Source organism: Scaptodrosophila lebanonensis, unplaced genomic scaffold, assembly GCF_003285725.1.
Source record: "Scaptodrosophila lebanonensis strain 11010-0011.00,11010-0021.00 unplaced genomic scaffold, SlebRS2 tig00000080-arrow-pilon, whole genome shotgun sequence".
Classification (NCBI taxonomy): domain Eukaryota; kingdom Metazoa; phylum Arthropoda; class Insecta; order Diptera; family Drosophilidae; genus Scaptodrosophila; species Scaptodrosophila lebanonensis.
This window is the reverse complement of record NW_022060561.1, coordinates 3,117,166-3,130,233: the sequence shown is the minus strand read 5'-3', so window position 1 is coordinate 3,130,233 and position 13,068 is coordinate 3,117,166. Positions and strand designations below refer to the sequence as shown.

The 13,068-nt window shown below is 42.8% G+C and overlaps 2 protein-coding genes across 2 annotated transcripts in view; both read left to right on the top strand.

The window, feature by feature from the left end:
* Window positions 1-9,342, top strand: part of LOC115626195 — a 28,878-nt gene extending 19,536 nt beyond the window's left edge. The window contains exons 11-21 of the mRNA XM_030521476.1: window positions 32-2,000; window positions 2,064-2,222; window positions 2,287-3,827; window positions 3,891-4,509; window positions 4,580-6,836; window positions 7,115-7,284; window positions 7,346-7,444; window positions 7,503-8,062; window positions 8,130-8,330; window positions 8,401-9,088; window positions 9,151-9,342. Of these exons, the coding sequence (XP_030377336.1) occupies window positions 32-2,000; window positions 2,064-2,222; window positions 2,287-3,827; window positions 3,891-4,509; window positions 4,580-6,836; window positions 7,115-7,284; window positions 7,346-7,444; window positions 7,503-8,062; window positions 8,130-8,330; window positions 8,401-9,088; window positions 9,151-9,195 (8,308 nt within the window). The 3' untranslated portion in view covers window positions 9,196-9,342. The remainder of the gene's footprint in view (window positions 1-31; window positions 2,001-2,063; window positions 2,223-2,286; window positions 3,828-3,890; window positions 4,510-4,579; window positions 6,837-7,114; window positions 7,285-7,345; window positions 7,445-7,502; window positions 8,063-8,129; window positions 8,331-8,400; window positions 9,089-9,150) is intronic.
* Window positions 9,343-10,031: 689 nt separating this feature from the next.
* On the top strand, window positions 10,032-10,681 carry LOC115626060 (tetra-peptide repeat homeobox protein 1). Its single transcript, XM_030521312.1, has 2 exons — window positions 10,032-10,043; window positions 10,205-10,681. The coding sequence occupies exons 1-2, from the start codon at window positions 10,032-10,034 to the stop codon at window positions 10,679-10,681; spliced, it is 489 nt and encodes a 162-aa protein (XP_030377172.1).
* The last annotated feature ends 2,387 nt before the right edge of the window (window positions 10,682-13,068 follow it).

Sequence of the window (13,068 nt, the reverse complement as noted above, 5' to 3'; positions counted from 1 at the left end):
AGTGGTTACCAAAGGTTTCTTCTTTGCGCAGAATACGAGACGTGCACATTCAAGTGGGCTTGCTCAACATAGATAAGCGCAAAGAACTCTCTCTGGAGCTTAAGTGGGATGCCAATCGAGATCCCACACAACGTCTTGGCCTGCTAATGGAATATAATAATCCTGGATCCAAGCATTATGATGGCAATGTTATGATTACCTATCCGGAGCGCACGATAAACTGTGGTTTCTCCGCCTACACCGGTGGTCCGAAGTATTATGGTAAGGCACACGCTTCTTGGAGCATAGCCGAGATCATAGAATTTAGTTACGATGCGGGTGTAATGCCTGGCAAAATTTTGCACAACTGGGTGCATGCGGAGGTCACAACACCCTTTGCTGGCTGGCGACGCAACAGCCTCAAGGCAGGCGTGTATAATGCGCAGAATCTGATACTCGTCAACTCGACGCTGTTCTGGGCTGACGATCAGAAACTAGAGCTCGGCTACAAGAGCGACTACGACATCAGCGAACCAGTGGTGAGCTTTGATGTGCGTGTGGGCATCAATAGCACGATCAAGGACATACCTACAATTAATATGAAGGTCAAGCACTGGCAGGACATGAAGAAGTTTGATACGGATCTCTATTTGCGCTACAGTGGACCGAATGACACATTTAATACGTACAGCGTAAAGTCCAACTGGGATTTGTCGCGCAATCAGCGCTATCAGAATATTTCGGGCACCGTGCTCCTGATCAGCCCCTTCGAGGGTTACCGCAAAGGTGGATTGGCGGCCATGTTCATGATGAACGATCAGCGACAACTTAGCGGCGCAGCCTCGTTAAACTTTGAGCTTCGAGAATTCACACTAACTATGGATGGTTATGCTAAGAAAATTTCGGACAATATGCTGACAATTAACATAACAACGCCTTTGGAGAAGTTCCGCACCATCCATGGACGCTTCGGTTTGAATGAGAAGAAACGACATGCCGTAGCCGAAGTTCGGGCACCCACAGCTGCTTTGGGTGCAGAAGCTTTAGCGGACATTAAAAACTTACTGGACTTCGATGTCAAACTTAGTGTGGCTACCCCCATCGAGAGTTTCCAGCAGGCCGGCCTATATGCAAAGGTAAACAGTGAAAGTGTGGATCTGCGCGGCATATGGAATAATGCCACCTTGGGCTTCACCGGCGTCTGGCGCATGCATAATCTGACGGACTTCGAATACTCCTATCTTGTTTTTACGCCACTAGCTGGATTCGAAGAGAACGGTTTCATAGCACAGCTGCTGAAACGCGATACTTTTATCTTCAAATTGCACGGAAAGTTGTCGCAATACAAGTTAGGTGTCAAGATCAATGGCCATCCCAAGTCTAAGCTGATTAATCAGTTGGGCAGCAATAAGATTGAGCTGGAAATACTCTATGACGATGATTTCCAGCCACCAGCGACCGACTTGGACTATGAACAAGAAGATGTTGACTACGATGACTATTTCTCATACTTTGCGGAATTCGAACTGGACACATTGGCTTGGCCCACAATTGTGGGTGCAATGGATATACAGGAGATCTTTGACTTCTTCCTAATTGTGGGTAATGTACAGCTGCCACAAGGGCGTGTCGATTTAAAGGATCGCTTACACTTCCCCGACTACTTGAATGTGCTTAATGTGTTGACTGTAAATACACCCTTCGCCTTCGCCAAGGATGCGAAAGCCATTGTAGAATATCACATGGATCTGAATTTTAGCACATTTTACGAGCGCGTGCAGTTCGCATTATTCGATGGCGTAGACAAGCCCAAGGAAATGGGCTTTGAACTGAACTACACTAAAGTGATGGATCATGTAACACCCAAGGCGCACAACGTCCAACTAAAGTTAATCACTCCCTATGAGGTGCTGCACGAAATTGATATATACGGCCGATTAGAGCTGGATGATAATGCGTACAAGGGTAACATTACGTCCATAACTGCCACCACACATCTTTCTCTGGCTGCTGCTGTTGAGGTGAATTGGGTCACGAATTAACTTGTAAGATCATGTTTTTAATCTGTATTTCTTTTATTTAAGAATGAGGATAACTTTTTAGAAACATCCGTTGGCATATTGCTGGAAACAAATGTGATACCACACTATGCCTGTCAGGCCTACTTCAAGAAAGACTTCTCTGCTGTGGATAATACTATTGATATACGGTTTGAAGTGACCGACAACGGCATTGTGAATAAGGTGCGTAATTATCCAACAGTCGATATATATATATATCTTATACATATATCTATCTCCATTGCAGCTGCAAATAGAATCGGATTGGCACACAGATCCCTCTTACTACGTCAATGTGAATGGCAGAGTACGTACCACCATGCTACCTCTGGAACTGGCCTCTACCTCAGTTCTTGTGACAAAAGGCCCCAATCCGAAGCTTAATTTCGATCTCAGCTTTTTGAGTCGCGATGGCCAGAGTATTGAGTACGGCACGCGGGCCAACAAAAAGAAGGACGTATTCAACATCGAGGTGTGGACGCCATTGAAGAATTATCGTAATATATCCATGCACGGTACTATTGTGAAATCTGCCCGTGATGCGCAGCGCTATGAGATCACTGGTAACTTGTATCGCAACATGGCAACCTATGGCCTTAAAGGTGCTTTACGAATGGGCGAATTTTTGCCCATCGATGCAACACTGCGAGTTCAGCCCAAGGCTGGCGGTCGTGATGGTGTCATAGAGTTAAATATTCACGAGGCCGGGCCGAAGAAAATTCGTTTCTCCTTCAGTGCCATAGAAGACGGTAAAATGTGTCAAATATCGGGCGGCTATAGCGTTAGCGAAGACAGCTCCATGGACTTTTCTGTGTTAGTGGAAAGCACCGAGCCAGAAATCGCCCGCATTAATTTCTATGGTAATCTGAAGCCGGCGGAGCGTGGCCGCGTTGTGGGTGACGTAAATTTGCAGACACCCTGGAAAAAACTAGGCATTGATTCTGTGCATCTGCACTCCGATGTGGGTGTGCGTGACGACGGTGGTCAGATCATAGGTGAATACAAGATTGGCGAGCACATAGGACGTGGAAGTTGTTTATGGTCTTGGGTAATACTGGAGAACGTGCAGCTTATACTCGAGAGCTACATGGAACGACCCAATGCGCAGCCGAGAATAGTGCATGCCAGTGCCAAGTACTTGAATCCAAATAAGAATTATCAGCAAGTAAGGACGGGCGGTCGCTTAAGTGTTGACTCTAAATGGAACCTAGAAGTGAATGGAACTTTGCAGTTTAAATCTGTGGATGACTTTGAATTTGACGTGATTTCACAGTTACCCCAACCATTGGGCGATCGTCATCACCTTAAAGCGCGTTATCTTGGCAATGTCATAAGTAAACAATTCGTTGAGCCCAATTTATATATCGAGGGCAGCTACGAAGCAGTTGAGGCACAGCGAAAACTACTGACTCGTCTATCCTATCGCAATGTATCCGATGACTTGCATGGTCTGGCTCGTGTGGAATGGGGTGTTGCCCAGAATATCTCTGTGGTCGAGGGAGATATTGAAATGCTGCGCAAACAAGCCGTTCGCAGAGAGTTTATAGCAAAGATCACGACGCCCAAGTTTAAAAATGAGCACACATTATCTCTAAGCGGGAACTACGATATGACCGATAAGGATTATCATAATGTGCTGTGCACACTGGACTATCCAGCGAGTAATCGCATTGCCGATTTGGATGTCTCTTTCAGCTCGCTAACGAACATGCATGGCGCTGTCAATTGTAGCACTCCTTTCCTGAATGTCAGCTGGTTTAAGACCGACTTTGAGTTTACCACTAAGAGGTGCGTTTTTCTCGATAACAAATATATTTCGAAACATAATCTAAATTTTTCTACAATTTGCAGCGGTCGCAGCTATCGTTATTGCCGCTGCAGCTGGCCCCAGGATAGCGCCTTCTTTAAGCTCAGAAGCACCTATGACAGCACGGAAGCGAACCATAATCTAAATGGCAACATTGAAGTTGAGGTGCCGCTAACCACACGCCATCGAGCGGACATAGCCTACGGCCTGCAGGAGCGCCCCAACCAGGACTCTGGCAATGTGAAGGTGCTGTACAACGAACAACAAATTCTGGATGGTAAATACAAACGCGTCGAGCAACATAAAGCCCCCTTGTATAAGGATACCACCGACATTACACTGGAGAATGACATGAAACCCTTGGGCATACATTTTGTTAGCACTCGCGATCTGCGCGATCCAAAGGGTTCACGTGACATCAAACACGTCGAGATTTATGAGCTGCGCAACACAGCAAATTTCAATCTTACGGGAGAACTACACAGCCGTATTACCCTTAATGCACAAGAGTTTAAAGTGGTGGCCATACACCCGAATCGGGCGGTAGTACTGACAACCAAATTTGAAGATGTCAGTAAGGAAGTGTTTAGGCAACATACAAAGCTGGAGCTTTCGCAAACGGCTTGGATTGGTTATAATCTGGAAATGGGGAACTTTACCAAGGTAAATGGGTAGATTGTGCAACTCATATCATCATAAGTCTAATCAAATATAAATTATTTGTATTTCTTAGCCCGGAAATGATTCTATGCGCTTTACTCTAGATCTGTTTTATCCGAAACGCAATCTGTCCACCACAGGTTGGTATTATAACACCGACAAGCGCTTCAATTCGGATCTGGCTTTCAAATGGACCGGCTCGACTGAGAATGAGAATCAAAAGTCCATACGTACAAGTTTATTGTGGCAGGCTGAGCCTTTGCATAAGGCGGATCGTGATCATCAGACATTTGTGTTGACTGTGGGTCATCCCTATTTGGAAAAGGATATCAAATGTCGTGCCTCTTACTATCGGGGTTTGGTGGACTTGCTGAAGACTCAATTAACTATAGACTACTCGGATAATCCGGAACAGCTCGTTGTGCTTGGAGTTCACCTCAAGGACTTGTATCAGCAACTCGGCCACACAAACTACACCTTCCAGTTCTATGCCCATCATCAGGCATCAGAGTTGGATGCGCAGCTAAATGGTACCTTGGCTGCACGTTCCTCGTATTACAAGACTGAGTCGACGGCCCATTATAAGCGCGATTACTACCCCACCAAATATGGAAAATTCTTGGCTTTGTTGGACCTAAACAAGCGAGAGCTTGAGTATGAGCGACAGTCGCCTTATCATTCAGTGAGACTCTGGATGCTTCCAACTGTACGATATCCAGTCTATGGTTTGAATGCCACTGTCTGGGACACACCCGATACGAATCACACCGGCTATATATATGTGGATGTGGCAGAACGTTATACTCGCATGGAGTTCAATTTGACTGAGGATGCTAGTCAGAATTTGCAAATGGTCGGCTATATACCTGATAGTCGTAGCGGCTATTTGGACATATGGCGTAATTATGAAGAAATACGCATCATAGATGTTACTTCCTATCTGAAGATGAACCACTCACGTCTAATAACTGGTCGTTTCCACTGGCGTCCCAAGATCAGGGATGAGCTGCAACAAAAGATCAATGCTGTGGGAAATTCCATCTATAGCTCCTTCTCGGAAGGAATTGATTTCTGGATAAAGTCACTTTACACCGAGTCTTTGGAAGCAGTGGGCGTGGTCTGGGAAACCGCTAAAGCCTATAACAAGGAGTTCATTGATGATGTGGGGGAACTAAGCGTTCTGGAGGAGGATTTAAAGGACTTGCGCTTGTTCGTCAATCAATCGTATGAGGCCAACGATTTCTACATTAAAAACGTGGTCAACTTTACGCTGACCATACTCGATGAGCTGGCCATAAGGGATCATATTGAATCTTTGCCGAAAATTTTCACCGAACTGTGGCAAGCCATGGGGGATTCTGGTAAAGCATTGCGCAACAGCATTGTTTGGTTGATTGAGACCATAAAGTCCACATATAACAATCTTTTGGATGCTGTCGGCCGCTTCTTCCATGGCGAGAGCTTGCACTACGTCTCTACGTTGATGACCAAGGGCATTGAGAAGTATGATAAGTTTGTCAAGGATTTGCACATTTCGTTCATCAAACACATTGAGAATTTGTGGCATAAATTCGAGGATCTGGCTACGAACTACTGGAAGGGTGTATTGAAACGAATTGAACCGCATATGTTTAAATTTATTAGCTACATCGAAACAAAAGCTTGGGACTTAAGCAAAGAGGTCTTCGACTTCATATACAAACGCACAAATGAGTTGGCCGAATCGCCCTATTTCAACAAAGTTTCCAGTTTCACGCAGGATGTGGATCGCTTGTACAAGGACATCAATTCGCACGATGCCATTACCAACATCAAAAAGTACGGCACTCTGGCATGGAACTTCATTAAAGAGAAATACTTCAAACTAGTGCCTTTTGGCGCTGAACTGCATGAGGTGTTTACCGAAATATGGCAAGAGATAAATATTGAACCAGTGCAGGTGATATTGCAGAAATATCACGAGTTAATTGCCAAACTAGAATGGGTTGCCGCAGAGTTGCAGTTCGAACAGCGACTGCATCAGCTCTACGCCCTGATTCGCAATAAGTTCAGGAACTATGCGATGAATGCGCTCGAGACGGCTGACATGTATAGGGAGGCGAAGACGAAGTTCATTTTTGATCCCGAGGTGGGCATAATAGATTTGGAACAAAAGCTGCCCATGTCCTGGCACGCCTTCAACGAGACACCGAAATTTGAGGAGATACCCGAATACAAAATACTGGCAAAGGTGCAGAGCTTGTTTAGTGAAACCAATTCATCCATTATCATGAAGCTGTACAATATGCGTGCACATTTGGATCCAAAGACCTGGTTGCCACCATATTACTGTAAGTATTACCGATAGGTACTTCAAAACGTCATTGAAATATTTTCACAAAAGGTGGTCCAACACCATGTCAGATCATAAATTTATTTAACTATCAAGTTCAAGTTAAATAGCTAGAATAGTCTTTGAGTTCAATGCTTGCTTTAATAGTTTTAAAAATTATAGTTAATTGTTTTTGATCCGTTTAAAAAGTTGACTAATACTTTCCTGCATCTTAGTTAATTGCATGCTCATTTATAGATTGATGTTTTCGATCTAAAGAAGTTACTTTAATTGCAGCTCGCGCCTTGCTTATTGACTCGCGACACTACATGACGTTTGATAAGCGTTTTGTTGGCCTCAATCTCAACTTTGAAGAACTGACTAATGGACGTCGTAATGCCCAGTGTAGTTACCTCTTGGCTCATGACTTCTTCCAAAATAACTTTACGCTCTTGTTGGAGCCTGCGGTAAGACTGCATTTCAATGTTTCCCACACAATCTAAATCTGTTTTTTTTTTTTTATTTCAGGCTCAGACACGTGTTGGCAACGGTGCGGATGACATTTCCACGCGTAAGCTGAGCTTCATTGCCTATGGACAGCTCGTCGAAATTGATTTGGGCACAGATGTAAGTTGTAGGATTAAATATGGATGAAGAATGTTTTTTAAATCTCCAAAATATGCAGCACATCAGCATTAACGGCAATGCTCAGCCTATATTGCCTCTCCGTTTGGGACCTGTTACTATCTCCCGCGAGCTCGACATACTCTCCATAAGTTCAGAAACAGAGTTCAGCTTGCACTGCAATGTGCAGTTCGATCTGTGCTGGTTTGAGCTGAGCGGTTGGTACTTCGGCCATACAGCTGGTCTGCTGGGTACACTAAACAATGAGCCCTATGACGAGTACATGACTTCCGGCAATTTCATTACAAACTCCACTCAAGAGTTTACGGACTCGTGGAGTCTTCAGCAGTGCAAGCAAGAGCAGACAAACAAACAGTCTGTCGTAAGCACGGAAGTGAGCGATGTATGCACGAGCTTCTTCCGCGCGGGCATTTTGTCCGCCTGTAGTGCTGTGATTGATCCCACACCCTTCTACGAAATGTGCTTGGATCTGGGCGTGAAATCAGAGCCCATACGTCAAGGACATCCAGCTGTAAAGGGCGCTTGCGCCGCTGCTCTGGCCTACATTGAAACCTGCACGGCTATGAAAGTACCCATGCGTGTGCCCTCGCAGTGTGTGTTGTAAGTAAAAATTAACTCTTAATATAAAGCGAAATTAAATGTTATTTTTCGTATATATTCGTACTAGCTGCCAGCTATCAAATGGCTCGTATGTGCCAGAAGGCACATTTATTGAGCTTTCGGATGCAGATACGCCGCGCAGCAGCGATGTTGTCTTCATTGTGGAGGCCAAGCCCTGCAATGAAAACCTAACCGACACTAAGAACATTCTGGGTGTGGTGTCCAGCATTGAGGAACAACTACAGGCGGCTCAGATCAAAAACAATCGGTAAGTTAATTTATAAATTATAATAATATCGTTTCCTATTGCTTCTATCTCATGACTTTCTCAATTCCAGCTACGCCGTTATAGCGTTTGGAGGCATCGTACCTTATGACAAGCCCCGCAGCATCATCTACGAGCGGAACGAGTTCACCTACAAGCCGTCCGAGCTGGCCACCTACTTTAGTCACATCGCTGCTGGAAATGGTAGCAGTAGCGACATATTGCAGGCCATATCCACTGCCTCTAAGCTTAACTTCCGACCAGGCGTCTCGAAAACCTTTATACTAATCCCCTGCAGCAATTGTGCGGCTAGGGACATGCGCTTCGATTACACTTCCATACTGCAGTTTATGCTGGAGGAGGGCGTCAATTTGCATATACTGGCCGATAAAGAATTTGACTTTGAACGTTCCCGGAAATTGCGCAACTTCTTTGGCTTGGATCGTGAATTGGTCTACTCGAAACGTTTTCCCGAGGGAGATGCCGATGCTCACAAGCAAGTCCATATACCCAAAAGCAATTTGGGAATATGTACGCCACTGGCTCTGGAAACGAATGGTTCGGTGTTTAATGCACGGAAATTGGCGGAGCGTAGATATCCCATCAAGCGTGTGGCCACAATATTTGCCAAACGTGTGGCCCAAAGCGCCGTGCCGAAGGGCTCACAAACATGCGAGTGTTCTGGACATAACACGGGTGTGGCATATTTATCGTGCTCGCCTAGCGTGTATCCAGAGGAGAAGGCCACTCTGGATGATTATGTAAGTACTTCATCCATTGATAAATAAAAGGTTTCGATAAATTGCCTTTTTTTTTCTTGCAGGATGACTTCAGCAATTGGGATTGGGAGGACGATTTGGACGAATAAGTTTCAAAGACCGCATTTCAATAGATTATATATAACTAATTATTTAGCTAGTATTTAGTTTTCTTTGTGCGGTATGTAAAGTTTGTAAAGCTTTTTTAATGAAATAAACTATTTTGTAAAAATAAATAAATTATTATAATGCGATAACATCTTCGAGCTTTTACAACTGTATGACATACAAGTAGTGTGGAAGTTAATTCATAATTCCAAGTTACTCAATACTTGCAATAAACGATGGACACACTTGACCAGTTTTGGGTTCCTGCGCCCATTACCAATACCCGGCCCCGCCCAATAATTCATTGTTTGTGCAAATCTCAGTTGAGCCATTTAAAGTGGTCTGACAACCCGGCGGCTAAGCTTGACTATCACTTTTCACGTGCGACTACGGCTGACGGAAGCAATTGCAAGTGCAACTGCAACAGCATTTGTGGCAGCAACACCAACCTTAACCCCAAAGCAGTGCCGCTGCCACTGCCACTGCCTTTGCCGTTGCCGTTGCTTCGCCGGCAGGCCATTCACTTTGCATCACAGCGGCCAGCAATCAGCGGACAGGTAGTCACTTGATACCAGCACTTGAACCCAATTTGTTGATATAACATTTCCTTGGAAAAGAGCACAATGAAAATTATGCGAGCCCAATGGTAATGGTAATGCAATACTTTCTATTTCAATGTTATGGTTACATCAACCATCCAAATGGCAAATGAATCTTTCACTTTTGCCACAGGCTTTCGGCCAGTTGGTATAAAAAGCGACTTGCCAAGAGTAAATGGTCGCATTGGTTAACTGAATTTTGCTGCGGCAGCCAAGTCCGAGAAAACTCAAAACATAAAATGTGGAAATTCGTAAGTTCAGTTAACAAATAAACAAAGGCAAAGAAAGGAGGAAGCAATACTTTTAACAAAGTTCTATACAGTCTATAGAAATGTTTGAAGTTGCTTATCCGAACTCTTAGTTATAAAATAGAATCAAGAATTTGCTTATCTATCAAAACAACTGCTTACAGCTGCTTTTGGACTATCTGCTCTTTTGCACCCTAACCCAAATAATTTTTGCTTCGGAACACTCTGGTGCCGGCGATGGCCACCATGAAAGCCAATATCATCATCAACAGCATTACGATACACCCACAACATATTCGGAAATCTCTAAACATGTGCCTGTACAGGTCATCGAGAAAGTACCGCTGCCCATACCGCATCCCGTGGCTGTGCAAGTGCCAAATGTTATACGGATACAAATCCCTGAACCTTATGCTGTCCATGTGCCCATACAGCAGGAGATTAAAGTACCGGTGTACCGGATTGTGCCCGAGATTACAGAACGCAAAATTCCCTATACGGTTGAGAAACCCTATCCAGTTGAAGTGGAAAAGCCATATCCCGTTGAAGTGATTAAACAGATAAAGATACCTGTGCCGAAACCCTACCCAGTGCCAATTACCATATACAAGCATGTCCTGCAGAAGGATCATGGCTGGTAAATGGTTTAAAGATGTATGGAAAGTGCATTTAAAATGGTGTGACAATAAAATGTTGTTAAAATTGGAACTTAAATGTGTTTGCTTTTGGAAATTAACAGAAATCAGTTTGCAAAGAAACCCTCTTTACATTACTATTTCTTTATCGTCTAAAATCTACGCTCCGAGAAGGCTTACCATATTCAAAAGTTATATAAATAATTCAATTATACTACATATTAAGGGAAAAGGAAAGCTATAGATTTGTGTGTGGATTCATCTCGTAACGTATAAAGTGTCGTCAGAGTTTGAATTAAGCTGTTCTAAGCCAGAAAATGCCAACCCATATTATCATCAAGTAAAGAAATTTTAGGAATCGAACAGCATAGCTTAAATTAAATGGATCAGATATTAAAACCGACAAAAATCATCTGTGGGTTGAAATTTCATCAATATTTGGTAAATTTCTTAGTCCCATTTTTATTCATTTTTCTATATAGACGATAAGCTTCTAGATGTTATCCTATAATTAACTTTCTGCTCGTGGTTATTAAGCGGTTAACCTAATTTCTCCTACTATCGTTTATGGACTACAACATTTAATTACTACAATCTAAATGTAAAATCTATCCATTTTAAATATTATTTTTATGTGCTGAAAAACGAAAAAATCGAAGCTTATAATTTACTTTAAATATTCTGAAATCTTTTTTCTAAATATAAACACGTGTATATGGAAAAAGCTTCAAACTTCCTTTGAATTGATCCTCAAAGATGTAAATAATTTTGGATATAGCAATCGATTTCCAAAGATGTCAATTTGAATTAACAAAAAAATATGCATTTTATAGTCAAAATTTTTACGAATATATTAAGCATATTTTTATAAAACCAATTATTTCAATTAAAACCAAAACCGAAATATCCAATTTTTTTTTACATAAAACCAGATTAAAATAATAATAAAGACTTGCTTTTAAAATATTTAGCCGAATAGGACCATACCGCAACTGATGATTAATTCATAGTGAAAATAATTCTTAAATATTCAAGCATCATTAAAATTTTGAATATAGTGTTAATAGTTAGTAGTAACGCTAAGTTATTGAGGAAAATGTGTACTCTATTGGCTGGTTTATATTTAAATGAACTGTCTAAAGACAGATTTCAAAAAATGATTTTCGACTGATGTCATTAGTGTTGTCCGGGGGATGCGAAGAGTATTCCAGATTATGGGGAATTAGAGAACTATTTAATGTGCACAATTCTTCAAATTTCCAAATGTATTTAAATTTAAGGATAATTAAATTTTTCTGATAAACACACATTCGTTATCCATTATCCCTTTGCTTATCGAAAACACAAACCAGAAATGAATTCTCGACAAAAGTTTCAAACTGGCAAGCTTTTTGTAAGCTTGGGAGAGTGAAAAAGTTGAAAGCTTGCGGCTGAGAGACTTATTTACTCACGCAAGTACACACACACACACACACATACACACTCTCTAACACTCATAACTATACATTACTGTATTATTGTAGTTGCTAGCATGTAATGGCGGCAGAGTGCGTACACGAGGGTGTGTGTGTGTGTGAGTGTGAATGTATATGTGTGAGGTTGGTTCGCAGGTTCGTTAAACTTTAGCGAATAGATTGAGGCTGCCTGACGGCCGGCCAGTCGGTCGTCCTATCGTGCTGCCTGCCTGCCAGTTGTTGTTGTGTGTGTGTGGCTTGCTATGTTTTCCTTTAACCGATGACGTGCTTGAAATGTGCGCACACTCAACCGCACCTCCCGCGCACACCTTGACATGTGCTATGTTTAATATCCTTTATGTCCTTGATGCAGGAAATCGGTCGCAGGCAGGCAGCGGAATGTCGTCGTCTTCTAAAATTGCGCCAAGTTTTCCATGCCCCAGCTGGCAAATGAAAACCACAAGCGAAGACTGTTGCCTGGCGTTTCCGTTTTTTCTTCTCCTTCTTCTTCGGCAGGCAAGCAGGCTGGCAGGCAGCCATTGATTTTCGTGTGTAGCATACTTTGTGGCGTATTGATTATGAGGCGACACGCACTTTACCCCATTTTGTACCCTTTTAGCACTTCCTCTATTTCTGCCTCTTCATCTAATCAATGTAGTCACCCGTCTGACAGTCAGTCAATCAGTCAGTGAGTCAATCAGTCAATCAGTCAGTTACTCGTGCATGCATTTAGTTTGTCAGGCAAAAGTCAATCAGCCGCAGCTGCTGCAAAATAATTTATGCGCAACTGTAGTTACACATATAGTGCACAAAATGTATCTGAAGGATACGTGCCTTGTTTGCGTGAACGTACGTGTTGCAGACTTTCATTTAATTTTGTTGATTTCAATGTGCCACAATTTATTCAACTATCAAATGTAATTCAGAGTCTATGCTTTC